Here is a 16,742-nt window from a genome sequence, read left to right on the forward strand (position 1 = left end):
GGGAGGGGGAAAAAGGAATTTTTGTTTTTAAAAAGTTTTGTTTTTTAAATTTCCAAGTGGCTTTGGTTTTACTTCTCCACACTTTGTAGGTAAGCCAGAACCTTGTCTCCATGACAATAATAATGGTGATGACAGAGCCTTTGTCAAGTGAGTATGTGCCAGGCACTGAGCTGAGTATTGGAGGTACAAATAGAAGCAAGCAACACAGTCTTTACCCTCAAGTAACAGATTCTGATGGGGGAAGACAATGTAAAGAAGAGGCATAAGGAGAAAGCAAACCAGATTTGGAAATGGCCAGAAAGTGATGTGGAAGCCTGGTTCCAGAGAAGATAAGGCAAAAGCTAAAGGTGCATGGGATGGGGAGGCAGGAGGTAGAGATGTGGTGGGAACCTAGGGTCCCAAGCTCTAAGGGGAGAGAGATTAAGAGCAAGGCTAGAGTTGGGGCACCTAGGTGGTAATGGTGAATAGAGCACTGGGCTGGGAATCAGGAAGACATGAGTTCAAATTCGGCTTCAGACACTGACTAGCTATGTGACCCAGGGCAAGTCAGTTAACAATTTGTCTCAGTTTCCTCATCTGTAAAATGAGCCGAGAAGGAAATGGCAAACCACTCTAGTGTCTTTGTCAAGAAAACCCCAAATGGGGTCATGAGGATTCAGACATGACTGAACAAACAAAACAAGAGTTCAGGCAACATGGTTTGGAAGTGGCTGGAAAAATGACTCAGAGGCCTGATTCCTGGCAAAATAAAGTGAGAACTCACCTATCAAATCTGAAGATAAGGTACACCAGCATATGTCTCAGTACTATGACAGACGCTGTGAGGAATATTAAAAAGACAGTCCCTGCCATTGAGGAACTTAAAATTTACATTTTTCCTTATAGTTGTAGAGAATCCTGCTAAAAAAAAAAGGCGGGGGGAATATCACAAAAACAAAATAAGGTAACAGATTAGAAGTTGTATAAGGTACTACCCGAATAAAACTCTGAGCCTTCATAAATTGAGTGTTCAGGTGAATAATACTGACGACCTACAAAATTCCTTGTTGGTCTAAAGATGGGGGTAGGGGTTGGGGTGTGGGAGGGGTAGAACTGTGATTTAATCAGTGTAGAGCTTCCTCTACCAGTTTCAGTTGGGCAACTCAGCTCCTCCTCTCTTCTCTCCTCTCACAATCTCTTTTAGTCTTAGAGAGTTGCCTGAGGGCATCTGAGGGGTCAAGTGATTCGCCCAGGGTGACAACAGGTATTAGATGTGGGATTTCATACCTAGATCTTCCTGACTTCACGATCAGTCCTCTATCTGCTATACCACATTGCCTTCATTTGAAACATTGTGGATGTATCTTCTGTTGAGATTATACTTTCCTTACAGTCACTGAATTACAGACTGGTAGAGCTGGAAAAGGTCTCAGAGATCATTCTCATCTAACCCTCTCATTTTACAAATGAGAAAACTGGGGGCCAGAGAAGGAAAGTGTCTTAATTAGTGGCTTTATTATGATGCTGAATATTAATTTATCCTCGGACTCAATTTTAAATATGAGGAATTTTTGTTTCAGGGTTCCATCACCACACACTTCTTAAAGTTTAAAAAAGATTATTTTTGGTATGATAATGAGTATGTTTAGCAACTATGTGACCATCCTCATGGTCTATATGGTCTCCAAAGAGTAAAATAGAAAACTATAGATCTTCATTCCCACCCAAAAGCTTTCCACTGGTAGGACTCTCATAGTCAAAATTTATTTCCCCAAACTTAGACTAACTTGGAACTATGATCAGGGTCCCTACTCTGTTGTAACTGACCATAAATGCTCTACTCCACTCCTGGATCTGTGACACAGAACTGCTATGAACGATAAAGTTGCCAATCAGCACCAGCTATACCTAGTGATAGCAAAGGGTCCCCTGTAATCTCTGACCAGTTGTCCAACCCCCTTACCATCTCTGGGCTGAGAGCTCTTGGAAGCTGCTGCTGCTGGTACTCGACAGTCCTCCAGCTGTGTCACAGACCTCTCCTGTTGACCTCCTAAGAGCTGGGAAAATATCTTACCCTGATGTTTTGTTGGCTTTACTACTCCAAAAGCTGATTTGAGACATTATTTTAAAATTGTTTGGAGGGGAATGTTGAGAGAGTTCAACTAGGTTGCTGCCTCTAATCTGCCACCTTGCCTCACCTCATCCCTAGGTTTATTTTATTAGAAGGAGCTGTGGATGTGCATAACAGTTGAGAAAAGCACCAAATAGAAGAATCCTGCTAATGACAACAGTGAGCAGACAGAACATGTGTGCATGAAAGAGATCATCCTGCTGCTGAAAAAGTGATAAATGACAATAAGAATTGCTCATCAAGGTCAGTCACCTTATTTGTTGTAGGACTGTGTCCCTGCAATTGGGTAAGCCATCTCTCATTCCTAAATATTTCTTCCTTACCCCCAATTCATCTGAATCCTTTCCTTGTTCAAGGCTCAGCCCACATATGACCTCCTCTAAGAACGCTTTCCTGATTCCCAACTATTCATACTGTATCTCCTCAAATATCCTTGGAACTCCTTGATCTTTTTCTTTACCTATTAGTCTACATTGTACTGATTTGTATTCATGTTGTCTCTTCCTCTCTCCACCCCCACCCCCATGTCAATTCCTTGTCAAGAAGGTTGGTTTTGCATTCTCAGCACCAAGGATAGTGCCTGACACATGCTAAGTACTTGTTTATTTTCTTAGTATACACACACACACACACACACACACACACACACACACACACAAACTTTTTTTTGCCAATGGGAAGTTGGTGAGAATTTATTGGTAACCCCATTGAAAAGAGTTTTTTCAAGGTTTCTGGTTTGAGGCTCAAACCAAGAGAAGTGTATTTGGTTCTATGCATTTGACACAAGCACTACATATCAATTTTAATGTCTTTTGTAGTTTGTAGTTTTGCTCTACTACTTAATCTTCATAGGTACAGGGACTGGACCTATGATTTCATTGGTTGAGGGAACCTCTGTCATGAGGAAATGCTCTCTGATATTGAAGATTGCTATTAGGTTCCCCTTTCTAGCAGAAAAGGGGTTGACCAAAGGCTAAATTCCTCTTTCCAGTAGGCATAAGGTAAGTAATCTAATCTCCTAAAGTTAAGTTTCCCCTTCTGACAGCTAGAAGGATGGGAGTTGACCACTAGTTTATCAACCACAAACTATAAGTTTCTCTTTCCCAGTCCCAGTTTCCTTTTTCCTCTGACCCTCTGAATCAAGTTCCCCTTTCTAGAAGCTAAGAGATCATGTCAGTTGATTGGAGGGCCTCTTAGAATATATTTCTGGTTTCAAAATATAACAGAAAAGCAAAATATAACAAAAAAGACTTCTAGGTAGAATTAAGAAAATCTAACTAGTCAGGTGACTTCCCTTGTCCAACTAAATTATGTTCAAAACAAATCTCCATATTTTGTATTCCTCTTTATTGTTATAAAAATTAGTTCTGTAAATCACTTGGAGTCTCTGACCTCAGGGGAGTCAGGTGACCTGATTTGATATGTAAATGCTGGCTTTGCAAATCAAATTATAGATGATTCAGTGATTTGTCCTCAGTTCTTTGTTATTTCAGTTAATTAAAAAAATTTATTTTTAGTTTTCAACATTCATTTCCATAACATTTTGAGTTCTAAATTTTCTCCCCCTCTCTCCCTTCCCCCCTCCCCAAGACAGCATGCAATCTGATATAGGCTATACACATACATTCATAGCATACATATTTTCACATTAGTCACGTTGTAAAGAAGAATTAGAATCAATGGGAGAAACCACAAGAAAGAACAAAAAAAGAAATTCATTCAGACTCCGTAGTTCTTTTTCTGGATGTGGATAGTATTTTCCATCATGAGTCTTTTGGAGTCGACTTCGATCCTTGCATTGTTGAGAAGAGTTAAGTCTATCAAAGTTAGTGATTGCACAATGTTGCTGTTACTGTGTACAATGTTCTCCTGGTTCTGCTCACTTCACTCAATATCAGTTTCGTGTAAGTCTTTCCAGGTTTTTCTGAAGTCCACCTGCTCATCATTTCTTATGGAACAATAGTATTCCATTATAATCATATGCCACAACTTGTTTAGCCATTCCCCAATTAGTGGGCATCCCCTCAATTTCCAATTCTTGGCCACCACAAAAAGAGCTGCTATAAATATTTTTTGTACTTGTGGGTCCTTTTCCCATTTGTATGATCTCTTTGGGATACAGACCTAGAAGTGGTATTGCTGGGTCAAAGGGTATGCACAGTCTTATAGCGCTTTGGGCATAGTTCCAAATTACTCTCCAGAATGGTTGGATCAATTTACAACTCCACCGACAATGCATTAGCGTTCCAATTTTCCCACATCTTCTCCAACACTTGTCATTTTCCTGTTTTGTCATGTTAGCCAATCTGATAGATGTGATATGGTACCTCAAAGTTGTTTTGATTTGCATTTCTCTAATCAATAATGATTTAAAACATTTTTTCATATGACTATATAGCTTTATTTCTTCATCTGAGAACTGACTGTTCATATCCTTTGAGCATTTTATCAATTGGGGAATGAGTTGTATTCTTATAAATTTGACTTAGTTCTCTACATATTTTAGAAATGAAGTCCTTATCAGAGAGACTGGTTGTAAAAATTCTTTCCCAATTTTCTACTTTCCTTCTAATCTTGGTTGCATTGGCTTTGTGCAAAAACTTTTTGATTTAATGTAATCAAAATTATCCATTTTGCATTTCATAATGTTCTCTATCTCCCGTTTGGTCATAAATCCTTCTGTTCTACATAAATCTGACACATAAACTATTCCTTGTTCTCCTAGTTTGCTTATAGTATCAGCCTTTGTTTCTAAATCATATACCCACTTTGATTTTATCTTGGTATATGGTGTAAGATGCTGGTCTATACCTAGTTTCTGCCATACTACTTTCCAGTTTTCTCAGCAGTTTTTGTCAAACAGTGAGTTCTTATCCCAGAAGTTGGGGTCTTTGGGTTTATCAAACAGTAAATTACTAAAGTCATTGACTACTGTCTTGTGTACCTAACCTATTCCACTGATCTATCACTCTATTTTTTAACCAGTACCAAGTAGTTTTGATGATTGCTGCTTTATAATACAATTTAAGATCTCGTATGGCTAGGCTACCTTCCTTTGCATGTTTTTTTTTTCATTAATTCCCTTGACATTCTAGACCTTTTGTTTTTCCAGATGAATTTTGTTATTTTTTCTAGCTCTATAAAATAATTTTGGTAGTTTGCATAAGTAAATTAATTTAGAATTTTTTATTATATTATTTTTATATATTTTTTTATTATATTAGCTTGGCCTACCTATGAGCAACTGATATTTTTCTGGTTATTTAAATTTGAATTTATTTGTGTGAAAAGTGTTTTGTAATTGTGTTCATGTAGTTCCTGGGTTTGTCTTGGCAGATCTACAGTATCAGTTAATTAATTTTAACAGATGTTTTATACTATAATTGGAACAAATTACACAGGATGAAGGCATGGATAGGTTGTGCTCTGCATTAGGGGAGAATGAATCTGCACAAGTGAGATCACAGATTAATTGAAATGCCAAAGTAAAGATAATACTAACAGCAATATTGTACATAAGCACAGGAAAGGGGATCCTCCCCGAACTGGTGGCTGGAGAAGGGGAGGAAGGAATTCTGCATCCAGTTGCTTCCATTGTGGCAGAGGTAGGATTGTGCCATTTATGAAGCAGCAACAATAACAGCTGACCCCATTTTAAAACAAAGTAGAAGTCCTAAAGTGGGGGAGGGAGATGAGGGAAGGACAGTTTGCATAAATCATTTCTGCAGCTTAGAAACTTGTGTAGATATGTTCACTCTGCCCTCACCAAGAAAAAGCAGCAGACACATAACAGGAACTGGTCTTAAACATATGTTCCCTTCACTTTCAGATAAGGTCAGTTCTTAATTCTTAGATGTCCACTAAGTCTTATATTACTGTCATTTTCAGGCATGTTATTTAGCAATGCCCTTTAATCAAATAAAAAGATGAGGCAATAAAAAGTACACTACCCAGCAAATAATGATGTTATCTTTATTGAAATTCCAAAAACTTAAGTTACAGAACACACATAAATTCTCTTCTTTCACATCCAACCACTAAGAAGAAATGTAAGGGTGAAAAAGCACTGGCTTCAGAAAAATGATTTGATCTAGAACCATGAAAAAAATTCTCAATTGAGATTAATTTCCTTAACATTTAATACAGATGCATTTTCCATTTTTTTTTAAGGAAATCATCAACATAATTTTTGGTCATTAGTTTACAATGAAGCCTTATAATCCTCAACTAAAATAATAAATTGAAATCCACATAGTATACAGTGTGTGCACAGAAACCAGCTAATTGTGGCAGGGTCTCTTAAAAATCAGAATGAGTTGTCATTTTATTTTTCAGAGGAGTTTGGAATAGTACACCCTATCATTTCTTTGGCATGGTTTTCTTTTATATTGTCTTATCTAGAGGCCAAACATATTCATACATTTATTTTCATAGTGACTTGGGAGAAACTTGGTGGCACATGCCAAGGAGATCACATATTCTAGGACAAGATAACCTTTGCATATTCACTATAACGTTAGAAGCCTTTAACAGGTGTTCCTCAAACTGCGATGTAAGGAAGTTCCAAAGGCATCCTGGAGACAGGAGCCACACAGCTCGGCAGTTTTACTTCATGTTCTCATCTCTGCTCTTTACTTTTCCATCTTAGTTTTTCAATAGTTAACATTTACTGATCCAATACATGCATATCATTACGCTAATTTATCATTTATGATAACATATTTTATTTATGATGTTATTTATTTATTGTACCAGCTTTCCCCATTAGTGTTCCCTTTTCTGAGTGTTCAAAAGAAAGTTAGAGGGGCAGTTAGGTAGCACAGTGGATAGAGCACCAGACCTGTAGTCAGGAGGACCTGAGTTCAAATCCAGCCTCAGATCAAGCACTTGACACTAACTGTGTGACCCTGGGCAAGTCACTTAACCCCAATTGCCCCCCAAAAAAAGTTAGAACTGTTACACAGACTGTTGGCAAATGGAATAATTTTGCAAATTTACAAATTAAAGTTCTGTTTGCAGTTTTATGTAAGGGACAATAATTTATTAGTTTAGAAAAGAACCTATGCTTGAGAATATTGAGTACGACTAGGCCCCTGTTACAATTTGTATGAGTCTCACAGAACTAGGAAATTTAAGCACAATGGCTATAGAGGAAGTAATGACTCTAACAAAGATGGAGACTTCCATGAGGAAAGAATTGTAAAGATGACCCTGAGAACTGAATTTACTAATGTTTGTGTAGGATGTGATCATCAACTTGGTCTGATGGTCAAGCCATAATATTCCCAATTCCTAATTTCCATAATTTCAATAATGTAGAATTCTACTTAACTTTTTTCTTCCTCTTTCAGAGGACAGGAATGATAAAGAATATAGTAAGAAAAGGTAAAGCTTCTGAGTAAAACCATTTGAGAACCAGTTTTAAAGTAAATGCAATGTTCTGGAAGGCTAATTTGGAAATCAGTGATACCTATATGAATGTGTAGGGTTAGTCTGATTAGCTCTTTCACCCAGAAGGGGTAGAGGATATGTAGATACAGCCAGCTAGAGTGACTGATGAACAACTCAGTGTAGGTCCTGACTCCAAAGGAATTATAACAATGTCTGGGTTTTAGTTTGTTTGACCTACTTATGTTTGGAGTATTCAATGGCAGCTAGAGTTTGCTTACCCTAGTGCAGCCAGCCCACTTCCTTCTAGATTGCCAGCAGTTGTTAGAGTGCTATTGGGTTTTATACTGGGGACAGAGAGGCAGCTTCCTGGACACTGCGTACCACCTGTGGCTTAGCCACCTACATGTCTGGCTTCATTTCCCCAAACTAGGACAAAGTGAGAAACCAGGATTTAAAACAGAAGGCATACAGGTCTTGTACCCTTTCTGTATGAGTACATCTACTAAGCTGGTTTGTAATACTATCAGTAGAGAGCATAGTTAAATCAAGTTAGTGTGAGGCTTTTTCTGTTTCTTTAATTCCCCAAATCTGAATACCTAGTGACTCACCACTTACACGCAATGAGGACTGAGTCACAATAATAGATCTAGAGAAAACCATCAAGATTCTCAGGTCCAACCCCATCAATTTCCTGGTGAGGAAGCTAGAACCTAGAGAGGCGAAGTGACTTGCCCCAAATCATACACCCAGTAATTGTGTGCCAGGACTAGGACCTGGACTCTCCTCAGCATTATTCTAGTTGTTGTTGTTTTTTTCTCTCCATTACTCTATGGTGCCCAGAGTTTAAGTGATTTAATCTCTGCGGCAGTCCAAGTTTCTCATGTGACTGAACATGGCACTTAAGCAGAACATGCATCTTTTCGTTTTTCCAGAACATGAATCTTCAACATGATACACAAAAGGCCAAAACAACTTTAACCCAACAGGTGATATACAGGAGACAATGGATACAAATGGATTTGGCACATGCATTCATTCATACTCTCACAGCAGTGAGTACCAACAAGCAAGTGAAATCTTCACAGAAAAAATTTATCTAAAAAGTCTTTGTCAATCCCCCAAACTGAAATTTTCACAGAAAAAAACTAACATTACTGTCCAGTAAATTCCACTGTAAAGAATACATCTCTGTTTTTAATTTTTAATTTTTTTTTTTTAGGCAATTGGGGTTAAGTGACTTGCCCAGGGTCACACAGCTAGTAAGGTCTGAGGCCGCGTTTGAACTCAGGTCCTCCTGACTTCAGAGCTGGTGCTCTATCCACTGTGCCAACTAGCTACCCCCAAGAATACATCTTTGTTACAAACATCTCCGCCCACTCCCATCTTTTCTTTTTGCCAGACCTGTTGAGTTCGTTGGTGGAGTGTAGGGAATCCTAAGGGAGGAAACTGCATTTATCACTGCTCATCAGCAACTTAAGAGTCTGAAAAAGTAGCCAAGGGCACTGAGAGGTTAAATGAGTTGCCTAGGGCCACATACTGAACGTCAAAAGTAGGACTTGAATCCAGGTCTTTCTGACTTTGAGACTGGCTCTCTACTGCCAATAACATTCTGTCTTTCTTATCACCTACCTTTAATAAATAATGCACTGGTATATCTTTATTGGACAAAGACATTTCTTGCTAAAAAGTCAAGTTACCCTCTTACTCTTGACTCCCTATTTATTTGCTTTTTACCTGTTCCCATTTAAAACACTGGCTAATTTAGAGGACTTCATAATGGAATATTTAATCAACAAAAACTCTTTGTCTATGGGTACCTCTCGAAACTATATAATTTTTGTATGTGCTAAATTAGAAAATAATTTATTGCTGGAAGTTCTGTTTCTTGATCAGAAAAATACCCAAGGAATGGGATAAAAGCTTAATAACGAAAAGAGGGCAGAACTGTGTTAGAATTATCTATTTTCAGAAGGCAAGGAATAAATACCTAACATTAACTTACATTTAAAAATGGATGAAAAGTAGTGGTTTTCTGGTTATCTACAGTAATAAATATTTATAAAAGTTGGCATTTTCATAATAATAACAGAATCTACTTTTCATAAAAGTTTCTTGTTTTATTTTTGATAGCCTTTTCAGTTCTCATTCTGAAAATGATTTAAGATTCAATTGAATCTTACTACAGACTACACTGAATCTTAAATGTAGTGCCCTCAATATAAAATATAAGCACAGCAAACTATTATTTATTTGATGATCTTAGCACAACTACAAATACAAACTCTCTCATGAATAGCTATCAAAATAAGAGTATGATGTGTGTAGTGTTGCACTTACTGAGAATAATGTTATGAGCAAACAGTCCTTAAGCCATGTCAAACTTACAAAAAAATAAATCAAGACGGAGTAAATGCACCATGATTGTGACCTTGATAGTTCCTTAAATAATGCTATTCCATCAGAGTATTTGCTACTGTGACAAAAAGTATGAAACCTTTTAAAGCATGAACCACACAAACCAGGAGGATAATCACATTTTTCATGCTATGTAATCATATTCCATCCTTTAATTTTCATCTTCTATGTAAATTGAAAGATTTTTTAAAAAATGTCTTTCATAAACAATGCTTACAAGTTATCAAGCGGGGAAAGCATTTCTTTTTCTTTATCTCATAAATTTCAGAAAATACTTGTAATTTGATTCTTTTTTTTTTCCTATAAATGACTACTTTAGCAAGAATAAATCCTTTTGTCATTAGTTTGTTCTACATATTCCAGTTAATGAAAGCTTGGGATCCAGCCAGGTAGAGGGTTTGGAAAAAGTCTGGGGACCCTGGCAGTCCTATTGGGGGCTACAAGAGGAGGCAGATGCTCCAAGTGAGGAAGGGCTAGCCTTAGACTTTGAAAACTGTCTTAAGACTCCCCAGGACGAACAAAGGAAACAGAGAGAAGTCCCCAGGTGCAGAAGAAGCAGCGACAGACTCCCGAGAGGGAAGAATGACCAGAGAAGCTGGCAGAGTGTAACTGCAGTCACTGTGCTAAACAGCAGTCACACTGCCAAAGGCGTCCAACAAATGAAGAGTCAATGATGGCCTGGATTTTTCCCCTCAATCATTCAAGTTGCCAAAGTTTAGGCCTTGAAATTCTCTCCAGCCAAGGCCAACCTGTACTTAGAAGAAAATACTTCAAGGAAAAGTGGATAGAGCTACACATCCTTATCTCTGTTTCAGAGAAGAAAGCAGACATACATTACTGCTTTCCTGCACACACAGGGAAGACAACAGTTTTCATCAAAGGTACAATAACCTCTTATTTGGCATAGCTGGATATGGGAATATTGTTATTCACTGAATATTCAGGTTAAGTAAGAGTCTTAAACATAGACTAAAATAAATATAATTCTTACTCCAATGATCCACTTACATTATTACTACGGATTAATAATAACTTTGATAATTCAGAAGGTATTTCAGGATTTTATTGGGAAGTCATAATTATTATCATTATCAATAATAATTGTAAAGAACTATAAAAGAAATTATATATTATATATATGCTTTTTGATTGCTTGAATTTTGGACAAATAGGAGTTCATTGCATTTTTTTAGCCAATTAATAGTAAATAATTAATAAAAATAAAATCATAATCTTTTACATTCTTTACAATGTATGTGCTAATATCCACTCTGATGGTTTGGGGAAGATATTTCTTTATTCTTGGTTCTTGGTTAACTTTTAAGGTATTTATTATTAAAGTCTTATTGTTCCCGCAGACAGGATAACAGCCAAGCATGGAACAGCCTATCTCCTAAACAGAAAAAAAAAAGTCTGGCTTGAAAGGCTTCTGGATGAGGTAGGGTATAACAAAAGAAGGTTAAAAAGATACATTAATTTCTAGATCTTTTGATTTTCTTCGAAATTGTTGACACTGAATGGTACAGTTTCACCAAAGTAAATAATTTTAATATACTGTTACTAATAAAGAATGGACACTTGTTACAATATAATATTGAAAAAATGTAAAAAAAAGTGTTCTTAAAATACGTTCTCTTAGTTTTCATCTTATAATACATTTTCACAGTTAAACAAAGAGTAGAAGGCTTGCAATCCTATCACCACTACTTGAAACCAGACGCCACAGAGGTTGAATTTAGACTTACAGCTGGACCTTGCGTAGCATTAGGCAATAGTGTAGTAGCAGGATAAATAATTTCTTCAATAGATACATATGTGCCTACTAAGAAACCAGCAATTCCAATGACTAATATCAAGATATCTTTGAGAATCATCCACAGGCTGAAACTTTCCTTGTAAAATATAAGAATCTCAACTAAAGGTGGCAGAATGAGTGCCAATGTACTGCTGCTCACAGCTCCAACGAGGGAAATCACTATATCCAAACGAGGAATCAGGATTGCTACGAGACCTGTGAAGAAAAGAACAGAAAACACCGGCATGAATGAATTCACATCAAAACAGATATTTTCAGTAGGAAAAAAACCAATATTAAGTGTGGGCATCTTAAAAAAGGATATTAAATTAAACCAGAATGTGGATCTAACCAAAATGGCTAAGCTGTTAACCTTAGGGGAAAAAAGGGCTTTAATATTTTATTTTGAAGCTCTAAGTGAAAGACAATAAAAATGTGATCTACATCTCTTCATTCAATTAGAGCAGCCATAAGGAATCACAGATAGCTTGCTCTTCTTATTTTATAGATGGGGAAAGATAAGGCTTAGACTGATAAAACACTTTGCCCAAAGTCACACCACACTATGGAAGAACCAGAACGAGGCCCCAAAGTTCCAGACTCTGAATCTAGTACCTTTCTATATGCTATACTGCTCTTTATATCTAAACAAAAAGCAATTTTCTTGGAGAAGAGGATGGTGGACATTGCTGCTTCCTAGGAACCCTCAGTCTTAGCCTAGAACTGGGATTATTAGCCTTTTTGTATGCCATAAATCCCTTTGGCAGTTTGGTAAAGCCTATGGAGTCCTCAGAATGATGTTCTTAAATGCATAAAATAAAATGCAGAGGAGTACATAGGAAGCCAATTATACTGAAATACACATCAAAATATATATTTTTTTAAAGTTCACAAAATTAGGGTTAAAACTCTTGGAGGGGCAGCTAGATGGCACAGTGGATACAGCACCAGCCCTGGATTCAGGAGGATCTGAGTTCAAATCCGGCCTCAGACACATAATACTTACTGTGTGACCCTAGGCAAGTCACTGAACCCCATTGCCTAGCCAAAAAACAAACAAACAAACAAAGAACTCTTGGAATAGAGGCTTATACAATGTAGCAGAAAGAATAGAGCAATCTGGGTTGGACACTGGTTCTGACACTGTGTAAGCACAGTCAGTCAATCAACAAACATTTATTTAGTGCCTAAGATTGTGTCAGGTCCTGTGCCAGACCTCTGGAGATTCAAAGACAAAAATAAACAATCACTACTCTCAAATTCCTTAGCCCAAGTTCCAGTTTCTTCATCTCTAATATGGAGATAACAGTTGTGTCACCTAAGTCTCTGGGTCATTATGACAAAAATGCTTTAAGAATCATAACATATTATATAAATGTAAGGCACTGTTAGTTACATCATTCCTTCTTACACATTCCTTCTACAAATCTGGTTCAGGTGAGTGTACACAGAAGTCTGCAAGAAACCTTCATCCTCAAGAACTCGTATTTATTTTGCGTTCTTTGAGATCATGATGCATCCCTGCCTTTTTTTTTTAGCTTCAGCTGAAGCAAAAGAGATTCTGCTCCAACCCCTTATCTTTTCTCCGTGTATCTCTCTGCTTCAAGTGTGTTTCTTGTAAATGAGATATTGTAGGACTCTGTTTTTTAATCCACTCTGCTATCCACTTCCATTTTATGGGTGCATTTCATCCTATTCACATTCATAGTTATAATTACTGCGTACTTCCCTCCAACCCGCATTTATCCTTCTTTCTGTCTCCTTTCACTCCATCCCTCCTCCTAAGTGTTTTGCTTCTGACAACTGCCTCTCCCAATCAACCCTCCTTTCTGTCAGCACCCCCTACTTTTCTTATTCCCTTCCTCCCACTTCCCTGTAGGTTAAGATTGATTTTTATGCCCAACTGAGTATGCATATTATTCCCTCTTTGAGCCAATTCTCATCAGAGTAAGGATCAAGTGTTGCCTGCCTTTCTCTCCCTCAATTCCCCCTCCACTGTGAAAGCTCTTTCATGCCTCTTTTATGTGAGATAATTCTACCTCTCCCCTTCTCCTAGGGCACCCCTCTTTCTCACTCCTTAATTTAATTTTTTGAGGACATTATCCCAATACAGTCAACTCACACCCATGCCTTCTATGTATATTCTTAATAAAAATAAAGTTCTTAGGAGTTACAAATATCATCTTCTAATGTTGGAACGTAAGCAGTTTAACCTTGTAGAATCCCTTATGATTTCTCTTTCCTGTTTACCTTACCTGTTTCCTGTTTCTCTTGAGTCTTGTATTTGAAATTCAAATTTTCTATTCAGCTCTGGTCTTTTCATCAGGAATGCTCAAAAATCCTCTATTTCATTAAATATCCATTTCTTCCCCTGAAGGAAGATACTCAGTTTTGCTAGGTAGGTGATTCTTGGTTATAATCCTACCTCCTTTATCCTCCAGAATATTATATTCCAAGACCTCCAATCCTTTAATATAGAAGCTGCAAAATCTTAAGCCATTGTGACTATGGCTTCATGATATTTGAATGGTTTCTTTCTGCTGCTTGCAATATTTTCTCCTTGACCTGTGAGTGCTTGAATTTGCCTATAATAGTTCTGGGAGTTTTCATTTTTGGATCTCTTTCAGGAGGTGTTTGGTAGATTCTTTCAATTTCTATTATGACCCCCTTATTCTAACATATCAGGTCAGTTTTCCTTGATAATTTTTTTAAATGTGATGTCTAGGCTCTTCTTTTGATCATAGCTTTTAGAAAGTCCAAGAATTCTTAAATTCTCTCTCCTAAATCTATTTTTCTAGGTTAGCTGTTTTCCCAATAAGATATTTCACATTTCTATTTTTCATTCTTTTGATTTTGTTTTATTGTTTCTTGATGTCTCATGGAAGCATTAGCTTCTATTTGCCCAACTGTGATTTTCAAGGAATTATTTTCTTCATTGAGCTTTTGTGTGTTCTTTTCCATTTGACCAATTCTACTTTTTAAGGAATTTTCTTCAGTGAATTTTTTGTACATCTTTTTCCATTTGGCCCATTCTGCTTTTGAAGGCATAAGTTCTTTTCTTCAGTGAATTTATGTGCATTTTTTTTCCAATTTGGTCAATTATACTTTTTAAGGAGTTCTCGTCAGAGGACTTTTGTGCCTGTTTTTACCATTCAGACTATTCTTTTCTTAATGTATTATTTTCTTGAGTAATTTTTTTGTGCCTCCTTTACCACGTTGTTGACCTTTTTCATTCCCTTTGCCATTTTTTCTTCTACCTCTCTTATTTGGTTTTAAATCCCCTTTTTAGCTCTTCCAGGATTTCTTTTTTGGTCTTGAGACCTATTCATGATTTTCTTTGAGGCTGTTCTGCATGTAACTGCTTTGATTTCATTGTCTTCTTCTGAGTTTGTGTCTTGATCTTCCCTGTTACCCTACTAACTTTCTATGGTCAGGTTCTTTTGTTATATTAAAGTTGGTCTCTGCTCCTTGGGTGGAGGGGGCAGTGTTCCAAACTTCAGGCCTTTCTTGCTGTAGCCCCTCAGAGATAGTTCTGGGGGTCTGTAGGTTCCCAGTTCTTCCACAGTGGTATGATCTAAGGAGAGGTGTTGTCATTGCTTTCCTGGTCTGTGCTCTCATCATGAGCACTCTTTTCCACCATAGAACTGTGATCAGCGTTCCCATTTTTGCTTCTCCTCTCCTTAGGAATGAAACTTGGAACTACATATAAGCAATGCAACAGAGTCCTGTACCCAGTGCCAGCAAAAGGCCCCCTGTAATCTTCTGACTAGTTGTCCAACTCCCTTACTGGGCTAAGAGCTCCAGAGGCCATTGCTAACACCAATTCAGTCACTCAACAATGTTAAATACTACAGAGAGGTCAAGAAAGATGAAGGCTGAGAAAAAAACCAGAAAATTTCCTTTTTAAAAAAATCTTTGATACAACAATTATAGATACAGAATCCTTGGGGGGAGGGGAGGGTGGGGAAAACAATTCTGAGTCTGAAAGTCAAATTTAAGTCAGTAGGATGGCTCAGACCTTATGGGAAAAATAGGAACAAAATGAACCTTGTATGAAGCCTAGCACCTCAAGCTTAGAATGTTGAAAAATGAGCTCATTATCATTCTCTTAAAATAGGCATCCATTCCCAATTTCCCCAATATCACCACCACTTGGTTCCCAGGCTTGAACACTTAATATATTTTTTACTTTTTTCTTTTTTCTATTCTAGATTACATATGCAGAAAGATACTCACTTGTTTTATATTATTCTACCATTTGTTCCTGGAATTATTTATTTGTGCCTCACTCTACAGTATATATTTAGTAATTCTATCAATAGTCAAGAACGTGAGCATAAAAAGGTATTTCACAATTTAAGCAAGAGCAATATATGAAAATTAATCAAACATTAAGTACCTACTTATATAAAATCAACTGTACTAGAATCTAGGGCTAAGTCACATTACTATCTTTCAACATGCTTCAAATACAGATATACAAAGGAATTAAATCAGAAGGTCTAAAGAATTACATCAGAAATTCACTCAATAGATTCACATTTTGAATCTTTTGTACAGAATGCTTCCCTGAAGCATTAACTTATTATTCAACTTATACATTCAAATTACAGACTACTCAGGAAAATACTTATTTTGTAAAATGAATACATGTGAATTTTTATTGTCTTTTAAAATATAGTTGGAGAAAGACAGCAATGCTATCACTAAAAAAAAAAAGACTTAAATTATATAGTTAGTAAGGGTCAGAGCTAGAATGACCATCACTGAAAAATGATTTTATGAAAGTCATTTAATCTATCAAGGCCTCAATTTCCTCATCTGTAAAATGAAGAAGTTGAGTTAAAGGGACTATAAGGGTCCCTTCCAACTCTAAATCTATGAACTTATGAACTTTGAATTTAAAGGGGAAAAAATACACATGACTCAGCAAAACAACAAATTCCGTAACTAAATAAAGCTCATAGGCAAAGTAGTTGGAAAAGTCAACCTAACATCAATTCTAACTGTATAGACATCATTGATATTTCT

General features: G+C 36.8%; 1 protein-coding gene across 1 annotated transcript in view; it reads right to left on the reverse strand.

Moving 5' to 3' along the window:
- Nucleotides 1–11,437: 11,437 nt before the first annotated feature.
- SLC36A4 (solute carrier family 36 member 4) overlaps nucleotides 11,438–16,742 on the reverse strand; it is an 81,265-nt gene continuing 75,960 nt past the window's right edge. Inside the window, exon 11 of the mRNA XM_021000749.2 lies at nucleotides 11,438–11,927. Within this exon, the coding sequence (XP_020856408.1) occupies nucleotides 11,620–11,927 (308 nt within the window). The 3' untranslated portion in view covers nucleotides 11,438–11,619. The remainder of the gene's footprint in view (nucleotides 11,928–16,742) is intronic.

This window comes from Phascolarctos cinereus, unplaced genomic scaffold, assembly GCF_003287225.1.
Source record: "Phascolarctos cinereus isolate Bilbo 61053 unplaced genomic scaffold, phaCin_HiC Scaffold_726;HRSCAF=1367, whole genome shotgun sequence".
Classification (NCBI taxonomy): Eukaryota; Metazoa; Chordata; class Mammalia; order Diprotodontia; family Phascolarctidae; genus Phascolarctos; species Phascolarctos cinereus.